Below are 20,313 nucleotides of genomic sequence, written 5' to 3' on the forward strand. Positions count from 1 at the left end.
TATCTTTATTATATTCCCACATTACTACTGAAATAAAACATCTTTTCCAGATGCTTATTTCCTTTTTTATTTCCTCCTCTATGAAATGTCAATTGTTCTATGGGATTGTTTGTATTATTGAGTGTTAGAAACTCTTTATATATTATACATATTCACACTTCAATGTTGGAATGTTACATATGGCTTTGCTTATGGTGTTTTCTTATACATAAGTTTGTATTATTTACCATTGTCAAGTTCATCATTCTTTTTTATGGATTTGATTTTTGTAGTCCTGCTCAAAAAACTGTTTTCTACTTCAGATTATAAAAAGTTTTCCTTAATTTTCTTCAAATATTTTTGTGATTTTGTTTTTTCATCCCTAATCTTCAATATATCTGGAGTTTATTGTTGTTCATGGCATGAGGTAGAGAAAGAATCAAACACTGTATTTACAAAATGAATAGCCAGGTGCCCAGCATCATTAACTGAATAAACTATTCTTTTTTTTTTTAAAGATTTTATTTATTTATTTGACAGAGAGAGACACAGCGAGAGAGGGAACACAAGCAGGGGGAGTGGGAGAGGGAGAAGCAGGCTTCCCGCGGAGCTGGGAGCCCGATGCAGGGCTCAATCCCAGGACCCTGGGATCATGACCTGAGCCGAAGGCAGACGCTTAACGTCTGAGCCACCCAGGCGCCCCCTGAATAAACTACTCTTTACTGACTAACTTGAAATGTCACCTTTATTGTATATTAAACTTCCATATAAATACAAGTTTCTTTCTAGATTTTCTTTTCCATTTTATTAATCTCTGTGTCTATGTCTATGTCAACACCACACTGTTTTAATATTTGTTTAGAATATTAAAATTATATGCCATGTGTTATAATTTAATGATTAGTTGTAATTAATGAAATATATCAAGTATATAATATGTAATATATTAGCTATATAATTATATGACACAATATGTTTTATATTTGAGTGGACAAAATCTGACCTTCTTTTTCAAAGTAATCTTGGCTATTCTTGTGCAATTTCTCCTCTAACTGAATTTTAGAATCATCCTGTCAAGTTCCATCCAAAAAACCCCCAAAACTGTTGGAATTTTGCTTGGAGTTATATTTAATGTTCTAGATTAATTTAGGAAAGAATTGACATATTCAAAATATTTAATGTCTTCATATAAGAAGACAGTAGCAGGTTACAATTCTACCAGGGGAAAATCTGTTTCCCTATACGGTCTCCATTTTGGCTCTCAGCAAGTTATCTGTAAATCAGAATGATTAAATGTGTGGATGTTGAAGTCAATGCTTGGGTCCAAATCCCAAGCACTAGGTTTTTCTCTATTTTTTCAAGTCTTTTTTTATCTTCTTCAATAAAGTATTATGCTTTTATTCCATTAGAAGTCTTGTCCATTTCATATCAGGTCCAGGTGTTTTATCATTTTATTCCTGCGTGAACAGAATGTTTTTTCTATCATATATTCTTAAGTGGTCATTACTGATATGTCTGAGAGCTATTAATTTCTGCACATTGACCCTATGTTCAGTCACTTTATTTATTTATTCATTCATTCATTCATTTACTTAGAGAGTGCAAGTGGGGGGTGGGGAGGGGCAGAGAGAGAGGGAGAGAGAATCTCAAGCAGGCTCCACACTCAGTGCAGAGCCCAATATGGGGCTCAGTACCCCGAGATCATGACCTGAGCCGAAATCAAGAGTCAGATGCTAAACGGACTAAGCTAGCCAGGCACACCCGCCCCAGTCACTTTACTGAGTTATCTTACTAGTTCTAACATTTTGTCAGTTAATTTTCTTGGATTATTTAGGTAGGTGATCTTTCTGCAAATAATGGGAGTTTTGTCTCTTCTTTCCAGTATTTATAGCTACCAGTGATTTTTCTAGTTGCATTGGCTAAGACCTCTAATATAACATTAGCATAATACAGAAAGCTCTGTAAAAATACAAATTACCCAGTCCCATCCTAGGCTGCTGAATCAGAATCTTTAAAGGAGGGATCTAGGAATCTGTATTTTATCAAACTTACAGCCAGCTCTACTATTTGTAACCACTGATGTAAACACAATTTGAGTAGCTAGAAACCTAATTTTATACCTTGCCTAGCTTATTATCTCATTTTATTGCACTGGTACAGATGCAACCAAGAAGCATTTGTGTCTCAGTGGATTTGTTCATTCATTCAGTAAACGTTTATGGAGCACTGTTAGATGCCAAGCACTATTTAGGTGCTAAAGATACAATTATTAAGGGTTTAAAGGAGAAATTTGGGGATAAGTCTCTATATCATTTATTTTCCAGAAATCTTTTTTTAAAAAGATTTATTTATTTTAGAGAGAGAGAGCACGAGAATGGAGGAAGAGGGAGGAGAGGGAGCGAATCCTCAAGCAGACTCCCTGCTGAGCACAGAGCCTGACACGGAGCTTGATGCAGGGCTCGATCCCAGAACCCCAAGTTCATGACCAGAGCCAAAATCAAGAGTCAGACGCTAAACCGATTGAGCCACCCAAGCACCCCAGTTTTCCAGAAATCTTTTAAACTGTCCAGCAGGGCTGGGACAAGAGTAAGATAAGGAAGGCACACGCCTCAGTCCCAGAATTTAAGGGGCACAAAAAAGCTCAGTAACCAAGTAAATACTATTGTGTTGCAATGATTGTAAAAGTCAAAAATAATGTAAAAGAAAAAAAAAGTCTGTGGTGAACAAAATATCAATACTTCAAATATAAAACAGGATCCAAAAGGGACAGATTGTGGTGAGGTGAGTGAGGCCTAGCCATGCAAGTGTAGGGGCTGATCCTGCATTTAAAATTTTTAAATTTTGTTCAACATAGAAGTGTTGCATTAATTTTGATTTTTGCAAATATTGTATTAAGATACTGCTCATTGTGCTTACTGAGCTGAGATTTTGCACACAAAAGGCATGCCTCACTTGTTCCCCTCTGGTCCTGGCCTTGCTGCTATAGTCTTATTTTTTATCACGTGACAGACTTTAGGCACTAAGCTAGGGGATGACACCACCAGGGGGCGCAGAGGGGACCGTGCGCGGGCTCCTGGACCTCCCTGCCCTATCATGGCAGAGAGAGCAGGGAATGTTAAAGCGAAAGGCAAATAGTTGCCCTCTTTTCTCCTGTTTTCTTCCATGTCCGTATATTTGCTTTAAGTACTTGCCACCTTTCCTATGGCTGATTGTTCCAAAGGGAAGAGCCTGGCAGGGCCAGGACGCGGGAGAGGAAGGGAGCCCTAGTCTGGACAACATTGCAAACACCTCCCCACCCTTCACTGCAGGAAATAACTTCAGGGATGAATCCGCAGAATTGTTGTGCCAAGCCCTGTCGGTAAGAAGTGAGGGGCAGGGGCCACTGAGAGCCCTGTGGGGGATGGCCCTGGGTGATGTGGGGGGCCTGGCGGGTGGCTCCAGGCAGAGAGAGGTGAGGTCCCCCAAATGTCTAGGGAGCTGGTGAGGGTCTGGACTCTGCCGAGCCTGACAACAGCCACAGCAGTAGCAGGGCCCTTTGGATGGGACAAGACCCTCCCAGGGTCATCAACAGTTACACAAAAATGCACAGGAGAATGTCTTCTGTCTAAAAACTCGCGTCCACCCGATTTTTGGTGCGTGGGAGCCCTCCATCACATGGCCCTGAGATGAAAGAGGTATTCGCAGCCATAGAGAAGCCAAAACTCACCTCTCTCTACCCTTTCTTTCTCCAGGCCAATTACCAAATCAAGACGCTGGATCTCAGCCACAACCAGTTCTCTGATAAGGGAGGAGAGCACGTGGGCCAGATGCTGGGTGAGTCCCCCCGCGGAGGGAAGGGGCCAGCAAAGGAGAGGCACTTGGCAGACGGTTGCCTGTCAGGGCTGTATCTCCTGATTTTTATTGTTACTGACTGTTCAGATCATAAAGGGATGGAAGCCATGCCCCAAACACATCTTAAGTGGAACCAACACCTGGATATGGGAAGTAAAACTTTACAAAGATTAGAAAAACAGATGAAGAAATAACTTGCTGACCTCAGGGAGGCTAAGGATGAGTAAATATGCACAGCAGGCGTAAACTGTAACAAAAACCATTCATCTGTTTGACAACAATAAGTTTAAAACTTGCCTATGATAAAAGATGTTATGGGGCAATGTTAAAAGACAAGCAACAGATAGAGAGTACATACTTACAGCATCTTTATCATATACGAGATTTGTGTTCAGAATGTTGATAAAAGAGCCTATAGATCCATTGGACAATGATAAATACTCCCAATAAAACAATGGTCAAGGCATATGGATAGCGCAAAAAGAAAGCCAAATGCCTAAACTCTCTAGTAATTAGAGAAATGCAAAATAAAACATTGAAAAGCTCCCCCTTGTCATCTACCAAAGCTACAGAAATTTCAAGTGAGAGAATATCCAGTGCATTGAACCCAAGGGAGAAATAAGAATCCTCTGAAGCTGCCAGGTAAAGGCACTTTGGAGAGCAATTCGACAGTATTTAGTAAAATTGAAAATGTATATATTCTATGATAGAGCAATTCACCTGTGCATGTCTCAGAGAAGCTCTCACACGTACACAGAGAAAGTCTGAGGAGGCTCACTGTAGATTTGTTATAAGAGGAAAAAAAAGAGGGGTGCCTGGGTGGCTCAGTCATTAAACGTCTGCCTTCGGCTCAGGTCATGATCCCAGGGTCCTGGGATCGAGCCCCACATTGGGCTCCCTGCTCAGTGGGGAGTCTGCTTCTCCCTCTCCCACTCCCCCTGCTTGTGTTCCCTCTCTCGCTGTGTCTCTCTCTGTTAAATAAATAAATAAAATCATTAAAAAGAGAGAAAGAGAGAAAAGAAAGAACCCTAAACGTTCATTCCTGGGGAAATGAGTAGAAAAGGGGATCACTATTAGTGGGGGAGCTGCTGCTTTAGGTGGGGTGGTGAGAAAAAGCCCCACAGGGAAGGTGGCTTCTTGTTGAAACCTGAATATCAAAGAAGAATCAGCCATGCCAGGTTCTGGAAGCACAGCATTCCAAGCTGAAGGAGCAGAGCCTGGCATGTCTGAGGAGGGGGACAGCTTGGCTGCAGCAGAGCAGGCAGGGGAGTGGGGAGGGGAGCAGGCAGGGGAGGGGAATGGAAGGAGGAGGTCACTGAGGTGGCCTGCAGCCACTCAGGTGGGGCTTGGTGGGCCATGACATGCATGAAGTCTGAATTTCATTCCCCACCCGATGAGAGGTCAGCGCAGGGTGTTAAATGTCGGGGAGTGACACGGTTTGATTTGCAGTTTTAGATGAACCGTTTTGTGAAGTTTTATGTAGTTTCATGAAGAACACAGCTGAGCACAACCAGACTCTTAAATACACAGAACAACCTGGTGGCTGCTGGGGCAGGGGTGGGGGGCATGGGTGAAATAGGTGGAGGGAATTGAGAGGTACAAACGTCCAGTTATAAAACAAGTAAGTCATGGAGATGAGAAGTATAGCATAGAGAATACTGTCAATAATATTGTAATAGTGTTGTTTGGTGACAGATAGTGACTACAGTTGCCATAGTGAGTGCTAAGTAATGTATAGAATGGTCGGATTGATATGTCATACACCTGAAACTAACATAACATTGTATATTAATTACACTTTAATTAAAAAAAAAAAAAGAATGGAAGAAGGAAGGCCAGTTAGGAGGCTAATGCAGCAGTCCAGGCAAGACAGGACCATAGCTGGAGCTGAGGGAGGAGGTGGTGATAGAGAGGAGTGGATGGATCCAGAATGGATTTTGGAAGTAAAGCCAAAAGGACTTGCTGATGTGGAGAATGAAGGAAAGGAAGAGAGGAAGATACACGCCTGGTTATTTTGTTTCAGGAACTGGTTGGATGGTGGTGCCATTTACTTAGATGGGGAAAAACTCGGGGAGTAACCGGTATGGAGGGACAGGGGTCAGGAGCCAAGACTTCCATTTTGGTCATGTGATGTTTGCCTTGTCCGTTTGACATCTACGGGGAGACGTCTGGTTTGCTATATGGATTTAGAGCTTGGTGAACAGGTCAGGACTGGAGATAGGCATCTGGGAGTTAGAGGCATTGCGACGTATTTAAAACCATGGGGCAAGAGGAGATCATCTAGGCAAGGAGTGTGGATGGAGTTAAGAAGGTGGCCATTGGACCACTCTGACACCTTTAGGTGTCCCAGAGGGGGAGGAGGAGCCTGAGCAGGAGTAGGTGGGGGAAGGTGAGGTATCAAGGAGCCAAGTAAGGGATGCTTTCAAGAAGGAGTCAGGTCTTGGCTGGGTCAAGTGCTGCTTAGAGGTCAAATAAGATGAGGTCAGAAAAGTGACCACAGGACTCAGCAACATGAAGATAATTGGTGACCTTGACAAGAGCTGTGTTAGTGAAGGAGGTGAGTGTGGAGACCTGACTGGAGGGAGCAGAATTGAAAATGGGATGCAAAGAAGTGAATGGCAATGTGGGCGCCTCCAGGAGCCCCTCGGAGAGGAGGCTGGGGCAGAAAGATGGGTGACATGGAGGCAGGAAGGTTCGTAAAGATGGAAAATGCTGATAGGAAGAACAGAAGAAGAAACGGGTCGTGAGGAAGGAAGAGGAGATAATTGCGGGACAAAGTCCTTGAAAAGGTGGACAAAACAGAGGAGCATGGGGAAGGGAGGGAAAAATAAAACAAGATGAAATCAGAGAGGGAGAGAAACCATAAGACACTCTTAATCATAGGAAGCAAACAGGGTTGCTGGAGGGGAGGTGGGGGGGATGGGGTAACAGGGTGATGGGCAGTAAGGAGGGCACTTGATGCAATGAGCACGGGGTGTTATATACAACTGATGACTCACTGGCCTCTACCTCTGACAGTAATAATACACTATATGTTAACTAATTGAATTTAAATTTAAAAAAAAAAAACAAAGGCTGGCAGCCATGGAGTGCGGAGCGAAGGGGCAGGGGTGGCCTCTGGGAGCAGTGCTGAGAGAGGGAGGGGCTGGAGGTGTGTGCCAGAGGCCGCAGGTAGGCTGGCGGGGGGGTAGGGGGTGGGCCGGTGGGGGGGTGGGGGGCAGGGCTCTCCCATCTCACTGCTGAGCAACATCTTCCCTGAGAGAGGGTCCAGGCTGACAGGTCAGAGGGGAGGAGCAAAGTGTACAAGCCTTGTGGGGCAATTTGAGTCCATCTGAAAACCGATTTTCAAATACTTTAAAACTAAATTTTAGGGGCACCTGGCCGGCTCACTTGGTGGAGCCTGCGACTCTTGATCTTGGGGTTGTGGGTTCGAGCCCCATGTTGGGTATAGAGATTACTTAAAAATAAAATCTTTTTTAAAAACCCTAAATTTTGGGTGCCAGGGTGGCTCAGTCACTTAAGCGTCTGCCTTCAGCTCAGGTCATGATCCCAGGGTCCTGGGACTGAGTCCTGCATCTGGCTCCCTGCTCAGCGAGGAGTCTGCTTCTCCCTCTCCCTCTACCCCTCCCCCCTGCTTGTGCTCTCTCTCCCTCTCTCTCTCTCTCTCTCTCAAATAAATAAATAAAATCTTTTTAAATAAATAAATAACCCTAAATTTTAAAACAACTTTAAAGTGAGACAGACTACCTCCTGTTTTAATGTGGTTATCATCATATTGTATGTGAGCTTTAAAAATATTTATTATTATTAAAGCTGCCAGTTATTAAATGGTTGCCACGTGATAGGCATCATGCTAGACATTCCACATCAGTTCCCTCCCAAAACCTTGTATGGGTTAATACCTCCATTTTTACAGATAAGAAAGCAGAAGTAAGGGAAGAGTAAGTAGCTTGCCCAAGGTCACACAGCTAGTCAGGGGCGAGAACAGAACTAACATTTAAATTTTGCAGCCCTTGAAGAGATGCAAGTGTGCGTGGCATATTAAGTAAGGGAATTGGCAGAGAAGAGGGAGTAGGGGTAAGAAGAGAATGAAGGCGGGGGGAAGTTTGTTCTCAAAACAATATAAGGTGTTGTGCACTTTAGTGAAAGTACATCCCGGTAGTTGACTCAAGAGACATACAATCATACACAGCGCACTGAAAAGAAAATCGAGTAAAACATTTTCCTGGGTCTGAGGGCTGAAGTCACTGCCTCCCGCCCAGTAAAGTTTCAAGAGTTCTTCAGCCTCTTCCCAACAGTGTCCTCAGCATATCTGCCCTCCCTCCGTAAAAATAAGCATGATAATGTGTTTCACTTTTTTTTTTTTTTTAAAGATTTTTTATTTATTTATTCATTTGAGACAGAGAGATACAGAGAGAGAGCATGAGTAGGGGGAGAGACAGAGGCAGAGGGAGAAGCAGACTCCCTGCTGAGCCGGGAGCCCGACGTGGGGCTTGATCCCAGGACCTGGAGATCACGACCCGAGCTGAAGTCAGTTGCTTAACCATCTGAGCCACCCAGGCGCCCAGATAATGTGTTTCAACAGGATGTTTTCCCCAACCCTATGTAGCACGTAAGCAAAAATATTTTTTTAATATTTATTTATTTATATATTTTAGAGCGAGAAAGAGCGGGGGGAAGGGCAGAGGGAGAGGGAGAGAGTCCTAAGCAGACTCTCTGCTGAGCGCAGAGCCCAAACCAGGGCTCGAACTCGCACCCTGAGATCACGACCTGAGCTGAAACCAAGAGTCAGACACTTAAGGGACTACGCCACCCAGGGGCCCCCAAAATATTTTTAAGTTAAAAAAAATACAACTTCTATGCAAACCAGCTTCTAGATAAGCCTGATGCCTCACCACTTAGAACTGATGATGTCCCTAAAGCTTTCGGAGCCACCTCTGCTCCCATAGTTCTCCAAGAAAAACACATCACATGATGTAATACCCCTTCACAGCCTCCCCGTGTAAATACAACCCCTGTGTTCCCCGCTATCTCTATTAGTTTATTGGTTGCATCATATTCTGCCAGATGGATGTTTATTATATACTTTACCCTTCCCCTGTGAGTCACGAATGTTACTTTTATAAGTAAGGCCATGACAAACACCTCAAGCATGGAACTCTTCTCGTGTCCTGCACTGTCTCCTTAGGAAGCGTCTCAGAGGTGATGTTGCTTGTGGGATAGCAAAATATCTGTGACCAGATCACGTTTGCCCAACAGACTGTAGCAATTTGCTTGCCCCCTGCAATACAAGAGTAGGATTGTTTTACTACATTGTCGCCAGCACGGGGAATCCTCTTAAAATTTTGTGTTTAAATGAATAACTGAAAAATTATTGTCCCAGTGTCTTACTTCGCATGAACATTGAGTAGTCCTTATTCCCCAGTGCCATGGACATCTGTCAACTCTGAGAATGGGTTCTCTGGGATTTGGGGAACACTAAGATGACTCCCTCCCTCCCCCAGCCCTCAATATAGGGCTCCAGTCACTGGATCTGAGCTGGAATCACTTCTACATACGGGGAGCTGTGGCCTTGTGCAATGGTCTCCGGGTAAGGCGCTCTCTGGCAGTGGTGTGTTGAGTCCAGTGAGGACGTCCAGGGCCTCCCATCCTGCCATCTTGAACCTCTTCCTCATGACCCCATGGATGAGCGCACATGGAGCTCTCATCAAATGCTTTCCAGTTGTTAGCATCCCTCCCATAATTTCTGCATGTGCTTTATTCTTTAGTATCAATCCTACTTCAGCAAATTCACCTTGCTGGGGCCTCGGTGGCATCTTTGGGGATACTTCAAGAGGGCAATTTCCTTAGGGGGTAGGGAATGACCAGGTTCTGACTCCCTCCACTGGGAGGGATCTGGAAAGGTCTGGTGGAGCTCTCCCTCCGGGAGACCACTGAGCACCCAGCGGGATGGCAGCAGGGGAGAGAAACCAGGGCCTGGTGGCTGGAAGAGTCACACGCAGCCCTGATGCTGGTGCTATTCTCTCCCCCCCCGGAGGCTAATATGACCCTGCAGAAACTGGATCTCTCTATGAACGGCTTTGGGAACGAGGGGGCTACGGCACTAGGGGAGGTCCTCAGACTCAACAACTCCCTGGTCTACCTAGACGTCAGCAGCAATGGCATCAGCAACGACGGAGTCTCCAAAATCAGCAAAGGGCTGGAGGTCAATGAGAGCCTCAAGGTTCTGAAGGTAAAGTCTTTACTTAAGCTGGGAATGGGCCGTTTTATGTGTGTGTCCGTGTGCATGTGTGCACTCATGTGTGTGTGCATGCATCCGTGTGCCTGCATCCATGTATGTATCTCTGTGTGTGTCCATGTGTGTTCATCTGTGTGTGTGCATCCACGCGTCCATGCGTGTTCATCTGTGTGTGTGCACCCACGTGTGTGTCTATGCATCCTTGTGTTTGTGTCCATGTGTGCGCATCTGTGTGTGTGTGCATCAGTGGGTGTGTCCCTGTGTCTGTGTGTGTCTGTGCATCCGTGTGTGTGTGTGTGTGTATTTGTGTGTGTTGGGGTGGGGGCAGCAGGGTGATGGGGCTGCATATTGCTGGAGAGAATTGTTGGGAAAATTCACCTTGTGCGTCACATGTGCATAGGTTCTTGACTATCTCTCTGCTCTAACCTTAGTGTCACCCTCTACGGTCACTGGGTGCCTGGTGTCATCTTCTAACCGGTCTTCCTTCCTCCCGCCTGGGTCTCCTCCAGACTCTGCTCCGCACTGAAGCCAGAGTGTGCGTTTTGAGCATAAGTCTGACTTTCACCCCCACCCCCATCTAGTCTCCTCCGGCTTAGACCCCCACATGGTTTCCTGTGGTTCAAACCCAGTTCTCTCGTCCCGGTGTGCTTCTCCAGCCTCAGTTTACCCCACACTCTCCCTCGCTGTCCAGCCATGGCCTCGGGGGCTTCTTTCATCTCCCCCATCCCAGGGCCCGACTCTCCCTGTGGCTTCAGACTCAGCCTCTCCTGTAGTGCTCTCCCCCACTCCTCCCTGCACCTAACTGAGTCCCTGCCCCAGCTCAGCACGGCACTCCAGCAGCTGTCCTCACGGACTCTCAGATCTCAGCTCACCCCTTCACGCAGAACTTGCCAGGTTCCTTCTTAGACTCTGACTTCAGTGACTCACTGACTGTCTGGTCACCCCCACTGGTGTGAGCTGCATGAGAGTAAAGACTGTGTTTGCTTCTGCCCATTATTATACCCCTTGTACCTATTGGCATATAGTAGATGCCCAATGAATGTCCATTAATGAATGAATGAATACATCTTTCATTTTAAATTGATTGATAGGGGCACCTGGGTGGCTCAGTGGGTTAAGCGTCTGCCTTTGGCTCAGGTCATGATCTCAGGGTCCTGGGATCGAGCCCCGCATCGGGCCCCCTGCCCTGCAGGGAGCCTGTTTCTCCCTCTCCCTGCCGCTCCCCCTGCTTGTGTGCTCTCTCTCTCTGTCAAATAAATACATAAAATCTTCAAAAATAAATAAATAGATTGGCTTATAGATGTCTCACATAGAAGCTCTTGGGCAGTTGGAAAACAGATGAAAGAGGAGGCCTCCCATTACCAGCTTCCCTTCCTGGGGCTCCCACAGTGAGACAGGTGCATATCAGGTGGCTTGCTTCTTGCTCACGGCACAGCCCTCCAGCTCGGGCTTCACTCGCTCCACCTGTCAGATGAGAAAGCCGAGCCTACGTGACCAGCTCAGGCCCTGCAGCTTCAGAGAGGCCAAGAAGTCAGCCCTCCCTGGCTTCCTACTGCAACTCCAAATTCCTCAAGATGTGGGGGCGATTCGGGGGGAGGCCACAGATGTGGGGGTGCTGGTGGAGAAGGATGGGAGTTAGAAATCAGTGACAATGAGCTGCCATCTGAGAGGACGAGCACCTTAGAGCTGCAGAGAAGAAGCCAGCTTCCCAGCAGTAGAGGGAGCACGGCGACCTGCTGGCTAGTGACCGCGAGAGCTGGGAGCAAGGTCTGGCCAGAGTGGGACGAAGAATAACTCAGAGAGACTGACTGATGCAGCCTGCCTGTGACTCAGCCTCCGTGGAACCATGAAGCCAAGGAAAGTTCAGAGCACCTGAATCGTAAAAGATTGAAACACTGCCTCAACAACATGGCTACGGGGGTTTTCTCTAACTGATGGGGGCACTAGTGATTTTCACACTTTTTCTACCTCTTTTTGAATTTCTTGTATAATGACCATGTGTCATTGCTTAAATGTTTAATTAAACCCATTGTCATGTGTTTAAATATATTTTAAATTTTTTAAATGTTTTAAAATGAAAGAAAAAAGTTTTAAACGCAATTTAAAACATACCTCTCAGTTTGGTCGCAGGTGGAAGCTGCATCGGTTTTGCCACTGGAATGATCTCTTGTTCTCCACGTGGAGCACAGCCCTCCTTCCCCTACTCTTGGAAAAAATAAGGATCCCTCCAGGGAAGTGTGTCCATCAAAGGCTTCTTAGAAGCTAAGCCCTGTGAAGTCTGTGTTTTCTCTCTCGAGTCTGTCAGAGCCCGGGAAACACCTGACACGCAGTAGGTGCTCAATGGAAGTTCTGGCTGCCTCATCAAGCACCACCCGGCGGAAAGCCTTCGCTAATAATAACTAGCATTCATTTGCTGCTTACTATGTACCAAGCACTCCTTTGAATGTTTTGCTTGAATTAATTTATTGGATCCTCAGAGTGGCCCTAAGCGATAGGTCCCCAGTGGTCAGGGAATTGACCCAAGGCCAGAAAACTAGTAAGCAGAGCCACTGGGCTCCATGGTCTTTGCTGTTAACCTCTAGCCCAAGCTTCAGTGGCTCTCAGCTACATTAGGATAGTACCCTGGGTGCGCAGCTAGGCCCGCACGGTCCCTGTGATCTGGCCCGTCCCAGCTCTGTGGCCTCGTTCTTTCTGCTCCTGTTCATGAAATGTTTGCTATTGCCCAAACACCTCTGCACCTTTGCACTTGCCTGCCCTTGTCTACTTTGGTGCATCTCACTCCCTCCTCTGGTCCTGCCCCCTGCTTCTTCCAGACCAGAAGAATCCCCATTAGTTCTGCAAGGCTTAGCTCAAGTGTCCCCTCCACTGTGCTGGATGTCCTTTTCCTGGCTCCTGCAGTACCAGCATGTGCCTCTGTCATTGCCCTCACTGCACTTCTGATGCCATTTACTCCTTTGCCTGTGGCCCCCTCTAGAGTGTAAGCTACATGAGGGCAGAGACCTTGTCCTGTCTGCCTGTGCAACCCTTAGCACGTTTCCCAGTAACCAGCACATGGTAGGTTTGCTGGACGGATGGATGGATGGATGGATGAGCAGTGATGGACAAGCAGATGGATGACTGGACAAACAGGGAGACAGGTGCTTACAGAGAAATCTGGGTGGAAGATAGAGATGATGATTTGATGGGAAGAAATGGAAGCCATGCTCTGAGCCAGGCTCTCCTGTCCCCATCTCATCCTCCTCCGGTCTTGCCCCTCCTCCCACAGCTTTTCCTGAACCCTATGAGTATGGATGGGGCTATTTTACTTATCCTGTCCATCAAGAGGAACCCCAAATCCAAGATGGAAGAGATCGACATTTCCGTGAGTGATCAGACGGTGGTTGCTCACACCAGGGCCCACACCAGTTACCACAGCCACGCATGCCATGTGGGCAGTTACCACAGCCACGCTGGGTGGGCAGGCACCAATAGCTCTGTCCCTTACACCAATGCTCCATGATAGGGTCACTCCTTTTGGAGTACAACTTGGCCCTCTCTTGGGGTCCGTTTCGCAGGAGTAGCCCTTCCGTTGATAACTTTATGGTGTGAAATCCCAGACCGGAGCCCGAGTGGGTCTGGGAGCAGAAACAGCAGAGCAGAGATGGGATCCCCCGAGCAGCATTCGTTCACTGCCAGCCCTGCTCATGGACAGCCCTGGGTCCCAGAACGGTTCCAGAATCACAGAACTTTTAGAATCTGCATATTAACACACGTACAAATTTTGTATTCCATGACGTGGCCTCCTGAGAGTAGAATGTAAGGGTAAACTCCCTGATGGAGGAGGAAGGCCCAAGGAGGGGACTTCACTGGGCCAGGTGTTCTTGCCTGGATCATCAGACAGGTGGTAGCTGGCCCACCACTTTATACTGGTTTTCCCCCCAAAGTGATCTCTGCTCCGCTTATCTGGCCCCACTCTGGGAGGTAGGTAGAATGGACTCATGCCCCAGAGCTATCGTGAACAAAGTACCACACTCCGGGGTGGGGGTGGGGGGCTCAAACAATAGAAGTATAATATCTCACAGTTCTGTAAACTAAAGCCCAAGATCAAGGTGTTGGCAGGATTGGTTCCTTTGGAGGACTGCAAGGAAGAATGGGTTCCATGCTTCTCCCAGCTTCTGGTCGTTTGCTGGCAATCTTGGATGTTCCTTGGCTTGTAGGAGCATCACCCTGAGTTCTGCCTTTAGCTTCAGATGGCGTTCTCCTTGTGTGCATGTCTGTCTCTGTATCCAAATGCCCCTTTTTAGAAGGACACCAGTCATAGCAGATTAGGGCCCACCCCAATGACCTCATCTTAACTCAATCATCTAAAAAGACCCTATTTCCAAATAAGGTCACCTTCACAGGTACGGGGGATTAGGACTTCAATATCTTTTTGGTGGGAACACAGTTCAACCCATAACAAGAACTCTTCCTCATTTTCCCCTTTTATATATAAGGAAACTGAACCAGAGAGGTTAGATGACTTGCCCAGGACCACATAGGCAAGCGAGAAACACGACAAAGGGTAAACCCAGGGCTTCTGCCTCTTACTCTAGAGTTCTATAAAGGGACAGTGTTAAAGTCATGTTACATTATTTTAATGCCACACAAATATGATATTTTGCCAAGATCTTAAAGCCTTGCAATAATATCAGTGATGGTATTTTTTTTTTTAAAGATTTTATTTATTTTTTTGACAGAGAGAGACATAGCGAGAGCAGGAACACAAGCAGGGGGAGTGGGAGAGGGAGAAGCAGGCTTCCCGCCAAGCAGGGAGCCCGATGTGGGACTCGATCCCAGGACCCTGGGATCATGACCTGAGCCGAAGGCAGACGCTTAACGACTGAGCCACCCAGGCGCCCTCAGTGATGGTATTTTGAATATTTAAGCCCAAACTCCTTGGAACTAAATAATAAGTAAAATTTGGACTTAGGTTTGCCACAGATTATAAAACATTAGAAAAACATACCTGCTTTTCTTTTCATTTTGTTCTCTTCCCCTTGCTCCCTGCCCCCAGGCTCCTCTTTTTGCTCATGGTCTTTCTCCTCAGGGGCCTTCTGTCCGCCCTCACCCTACAGCTCTGGCCTTGCACCCCTCATGCGGCCTTAACTCCCACCCCACCCCGCCTCTGGGGCTCAGTTACACATCCAGATTTTGTTGGCATCTGCTCTCCCCCCGCCCAGTGCAGGTTGGAAGGCATGCCCTCAGGCACTGTCTTGGTGTCTGAGGGAACGTTAGAAGCGGTGCTGTTTGGCTAACCCCAGGTGGTGCACGCCCCCATGAGCTGGGATCACAATGCCACCTTACAAGCCTACCAGCACAGGGCGCCTGGGTGGCTCAGTCGTTAAGCGTCTGCCTTCAGCTCAGGTCATGATCCCAGGGTCCTGGGATCGAGTCCCACATCAGGCTCCCTGCTCAGCGGGAAGCCTGCTTCTCCTTCTCCCACTCCCCCCTGCTTGTGTTCCCTCTCTCACTGTGTCTCTCTCTGTCAAATAAATAAAATCTTAAAAAAAAAAAAAAAAGAAAAAGAAAAACAAGCCTACCAGCACAGACAGGTCTGAATTAGACTTTTCCTTCCCTTTCGTCATCTCTCCTGATGTAACTCTAAACAGTGTTGGAATCCCTTCATTGTAGATGAACTTTCTCTAGAACTTTCTCTAGAATATCTACAAATCGGGATGAGGTAAGCCTGCAGCCCTTAAGCATGGGTTTAATTATTTGAAGTGGCAAATAATTCCTCACAGCCACATCTGAGGAATGAAGCAGGCTGACCAAACCAGGGAAGGCCAGCTTTGGTCAAACACTGCTTCACAGAACACGTCTTCTCCTGTGGCCTATAACCCAGCTCTGAGGGCACTTCCAAAAGGCGCATTCCCAGTGGGTTTTGAACCAGGACAGGGTGGTTGGGATGAGGAATCCTCTTCCAGGGCACCTGCTCCAAAGACCAATCTGGTGTAGAAATGGACATTTCAGGGCATTTGCCTGGAGACCAGTCTCCTAACCCCATAGCTGTGTCTCATCTGCCACACACAGAAACTGATGCTCACCATCTGAGAGCTGAACTGATAGTATGTGACAGGCTACCAGCCCTCAGCTAGAACATCTGATCAAAATCACGTGCAAACCTTACAAGTCAAATTGCAAGCTCTAAGAAAGGTGAACTACCCCAGTCTAGGAGCAACACTGCAGAACAAGCTGGAAAAGACAAAAAAAAGCTCTGCCTTTGGCTTGGATGGGCCTGCTGGTCTGCAGGGGGAGGTGCGGGAGGGGGCGGGGGGTGGAGATGGTACAACAGCGGCGATGTCTTCCTCATGACGGGTCCCTTCTCTCCCCACCTCAGAATGTGCTGGTGTCTGAGCAGTTCCTAAAAATATTGGATGGGGTGTGTGCCATCCACCCCCAGCTGGACGTGATATACAAGTCGGTGCAAGGCTTCTCTGCCAAGAAAGCGCTCCTCCAGTGGACGAACCCCATGAAATTGATCCAGGTGAGCCCTTGCCTTCCTCTTGCAGACCCCAAAGACCAAGAGTCGCCCCTCCCCCAAAGCGTCTGCACAATCCTCTCCAACAAGGAATGTCTCTCGGACGTGGAATATTCCTTGTGGATGTTGGATCCCCTCAGCAGGGCTCCCCAGCTCCCAGAGGAAGGGGTGATCTGGGAAAGGGCTGAAGTGGGAGGGGCTTGGAACAGGATGGTTTCTACCAGCCAGGCTCCTCTGCTTGCTAATGTACGACCAAAGGCAAGTCACTGTGCCCTCTGGGCCCCAGTCTCTTCACTTGGAAAATGGGTAGAACAACAGGACTCACCCCGGGAGGGCTGCTGTGGAGATCCAATTCTGTTACACACAAATGCCTGGCCAATAATAAGCACCCAACAAACGCAAGCTCTTGCCAGTAGCTGATAAGGATGCCAAGACACCCCTGTGGTGAGGACAGCTATTTGGTGGCTTCAGCTAAAGAGGGACCCTCAGGTCCTTTCTGTCTTGTGGTCACCTACTCCCAGCTCAAGTCTCAGATCACAGGAGGCAGATGTAACCATGGAAATGAAAAATCAGATAGTTTTAGAGCTGCAAGGGCGCTCATCTGGTCTGATCACCTCACAGAGTAGTGCCCAGGCCAGGCTGGTGTTCCTATTCCTGGCTCTCACCGGTGGCAGGGTTGACCAGCCTCTGCTGGATGCACACTGTGGTGATACTACAGGGTGTGTACTGCTGGGGCTGCTTCCCGCTCCTTGGTTGGTCTGCTCTGTGCCTTAGCTTCCAGGACTAAATAGAAGAGCTCTGCATGAATATTATTGTTGTGTGGAAAGTTCTAGAAGGCAAGGGGGTTATCAAGTATCTTCACGAGTCAGATGACATCAGATGGAACCAAGAGGAAACCTGTTTCACAAGGGGAGCGGGATGCTCCAGGGAACAGGAATGGAGTTCTCAGATGCAAAGTGGGGGTCCCACCCTGTGTTTAAAACAGCATAGAAATCTCTAGGAATCTCATAAGAATCTCAGATTAGAGACCAAACCAGATGTGCAATGCAAAACACAGTCCTTCCCCTCAGGGGGGCCAACAATCTGGTTGGGAAGATGGGACAGCTGCAGTAACTTCTCAAAGATATATGATAAATAATAAATGAGTGACAAACGCAGCAGATATCATCAAAACCCAGAGTAGAGGCCACTGTGGGATTAGGCAAAGAAAAAAGGACACGTCCTGGGGAAGGGCCTTGAAGAGCAGAAAGGATTCAGGTGAGCGACAGCAACAGGGAGGGAGCTCTGGGGATAGGATTCCCACCAGCAAAGGAGCAGGGGGGTGGTACACACAGTGTGCTTGGGGGATGGGCAGGACCATGTGGTTCCAGCAGGAGAACCACACGGTTCCAGGTTCCTGCAAAGCCTGGAAGTCGAGGCTGCACAGGGAGGCTGGGGCTGGATATGGCTCAGTGTTGGGTTTTGATTCCACAGGGAGCAGGGAGCCAGCGATAGTGGCTGAGAAGTGGGTAATGTGAATCCAGCAGGACTGAGGAATAATTTTTCAGGCAATGGAGAGAAAATGAACTGAAGGGGGTAAAGATGAGAGTGGGAACGCCAACGAGGACACTATGGTAGTATTCTAGGTATGATAGCTAGTATTCTAGAATGGTGCCTTGCCTGAGAGTGGGAATGGAAGTGGAGAGACAGATGTAGGCGATACCATTATGGAGCGCCTCCAGGATTTGGTGAATGGTTGGGTACATGGTGCATGTGTGGGAGTGTGCGAGTGTGTGTGTGTGTGTGTGTGTGTGCTGGGAGAAGGAAGGCCTGTGATGATAGGAGAGAACCAAAGATAATCCCAAAAGTTCAAGCCCAAGGGACTAAAATAAAGGTGATGACATTGGCAGGGGTAGGGAAGTCCTCTCTAGCCCCACCCTCTCTGTCCACCCCTCCCAGCTGGTTATCCAACATTTGAGCCCCCCTGGATTTCTCCCTGTTTCTCTACACCATTTCTCGCTCAACCCCAGGCCTGTGCACATGCACATTCCTCTGCCTGGAACACCCTTCCTCCTGCCTTCTGTGTCTCACTCATTCCTACTCTTCCTCTAGGTCTCTACTCAAGTTCATGTCCTTGGGCAACCCTTCCAGACTCCCTAGTCAGGAGTAGCTAGGCCGTCTCTGAACTCCTCCAGGGCAGGAGCGATGATGGGTCTTATCACTAGCACCTACCGAAGCAACAAGCCCTTCTTGCGCTGGTCAAAGTTCTTGTTGCTGAGCACACAATCCACTCCGGCTGGGTTAAACAAAGAGGGATATATGACCAGAGACAGACCCCAGAAACATTGACGGGGGCTGAAGAAACAGATTCTTGGTTTAGGTTCCAGAAATGGCTCCCCAAATCCCCCATGTGGGCTGCCAGGGTGATGGCTGCTTCTGCTATGATCGGGAGGCTGCCCAGCGGGGATCACCCGCTGAATCAGGACCGGCCCCCAGCTGCATCCGGCCTGCTCCCTCCAAATCAGACCTCCCACACAAGCCTCCCCTGGGTGCTTGGTGAAACGCATCCCATTCCGACGCCTAGCTGAAAGGGGGTTTGGGGAATGTCGACGTTTGGCTCTGCAGCATCTGCACTGTACAGGGGCGTGCTGTGGAGGGAGGGGAGGCGTGTCGGCTCACCCGTGGGGTCCGCCACGGCGCTTACAACCGCCCACAGGGTCGAGCTGCCGGAGCGTCACCTGGGACGTGTTGGATTGAGGTGCCAGTGGGTGTCAGCACGGACTTGTGAGCAGCTGTTGAGGATGCAGAAGTAGGGTCCCCCTGGGGAGAGAGGCAGTGCACCCCAGAGGGCAAAGTGTGGGGAAAGAAGAGCAGGGGACCGAGGACTGGTCCCTGAGGAGTTCCTCAGTGAGCACGGTTATCTGCAGGAATATCTATCAATCTGGCTGGGCCTTGAGGGCCTTTTGAGAGCGGGAGGGGAAGAGAAACATAAAGATACTTAGAAAGGACCCCAAAAGAATGTTTTAATGATACTGAAAAGGTGTTCACAATGTATTAGTACAGTGCATTTTATAAAAGAGTACGTACGATAGAAAGATGATGGATGGATGGAAAGATAGGTAATAGATGATAGATGAAAGATATAGATAGATAGATAGATAGATAGATAGACAGACAGACAGACAGACAGACAGAACAAACAGCAGAGACTCTAATCCTTCCTTCTTTGGAGCCGCATGGCGATCCTGCTCCGTGGAGTGGGGGCCCCCGGACACTGAGCAAACCCCAGAGCCATCACGGCATGCAGCTCCGTGCAGGGCTCTTGGGCTCAGGCGACTGCCAACACACAGGAGACTCGGGCCCCCCAGGCTGCCCCCTACAGCTCCCCTGCACTTGCCAGGCCGCCCTTGGGCGGAAGGTGGCGGTGGGGGGTGGGGGGTGGTTAATAGATGTTATAAAGTCAAGTGCGTGCTCCTGGTGTCTCCTGCTTCTGCCAGAGCTACGCCGACCAGCACAGAATCACAGTCGTGGACTTCTTCAGGAGCTTGAACCCTAAAGGAATGATGACGATGCCTGTGGGCGACTTCCGGAAAGCTATGATACAGGTGTCCTGACCCCGTGGCTCCAGCCAGGGTGTGCGTGTGTGTCTGTCTGTCTGTCCGTGTGTGTGTGTGTGTGTGTGTGTGTCCGTGTGTCTGTGTGTGTGTGTGTCCGTGTGTCTGTGTCCATGTGTCCGTGTGTGTGTCCGTGTGTCTGTGTGTGTCTGTGTGTGTCTGTGTGTGTGTGT

General features: G+C 48.1%; 1 protein-coding gene across 1 annotated transcript in view; it reads left to right on the forward strand.

Annotated features, from left to right (window-relative positions):
• Positions 1 to 20,313, forward strand: part of LRRC74A (leucine rich repeat containing 74A) — a 45,062-nt gene that overhangs the window by 23,666 nt on the left and 1,083 nt on the right. The window contains 7 exon segments of the mRNA XM_032404687.1: positions 3,288 to 3,337; positions 3,711 to 3,792; positions 9,315 to 9,400; positions 9,848 to 10,042; positions 13,314 to 13,409; positions 16,407 to 16,553; positions 20,024 to 20,131. Coding sequence (XP_032260578.1) covers positions 3,288 to 3,337; positions 3,711 to 3,792; positions 9,315 to 9,400; positions 9,848 to 10,042; positions 13,314 to 13,409; positions 16,407 to 16,553; positions 20,024 to 20,131 — 764 coding nt within the window.

The sequence above is a fragment of the Phoca vitulina genome, unplaced genomic scaffold (assembly GCF_004348235.1).
Source record: "Phoca vitulina isolate PV1807 unplaced genomic scaffold, GSC_HSeal_1.0 scaffold7, whole genome shotgun sequence".
Lineage (NCBI taxonomy): Eukaryota > Metazoa > Chordata > Mammalia > Carnivora > Phocidae > Phoca > Phoca vitulina.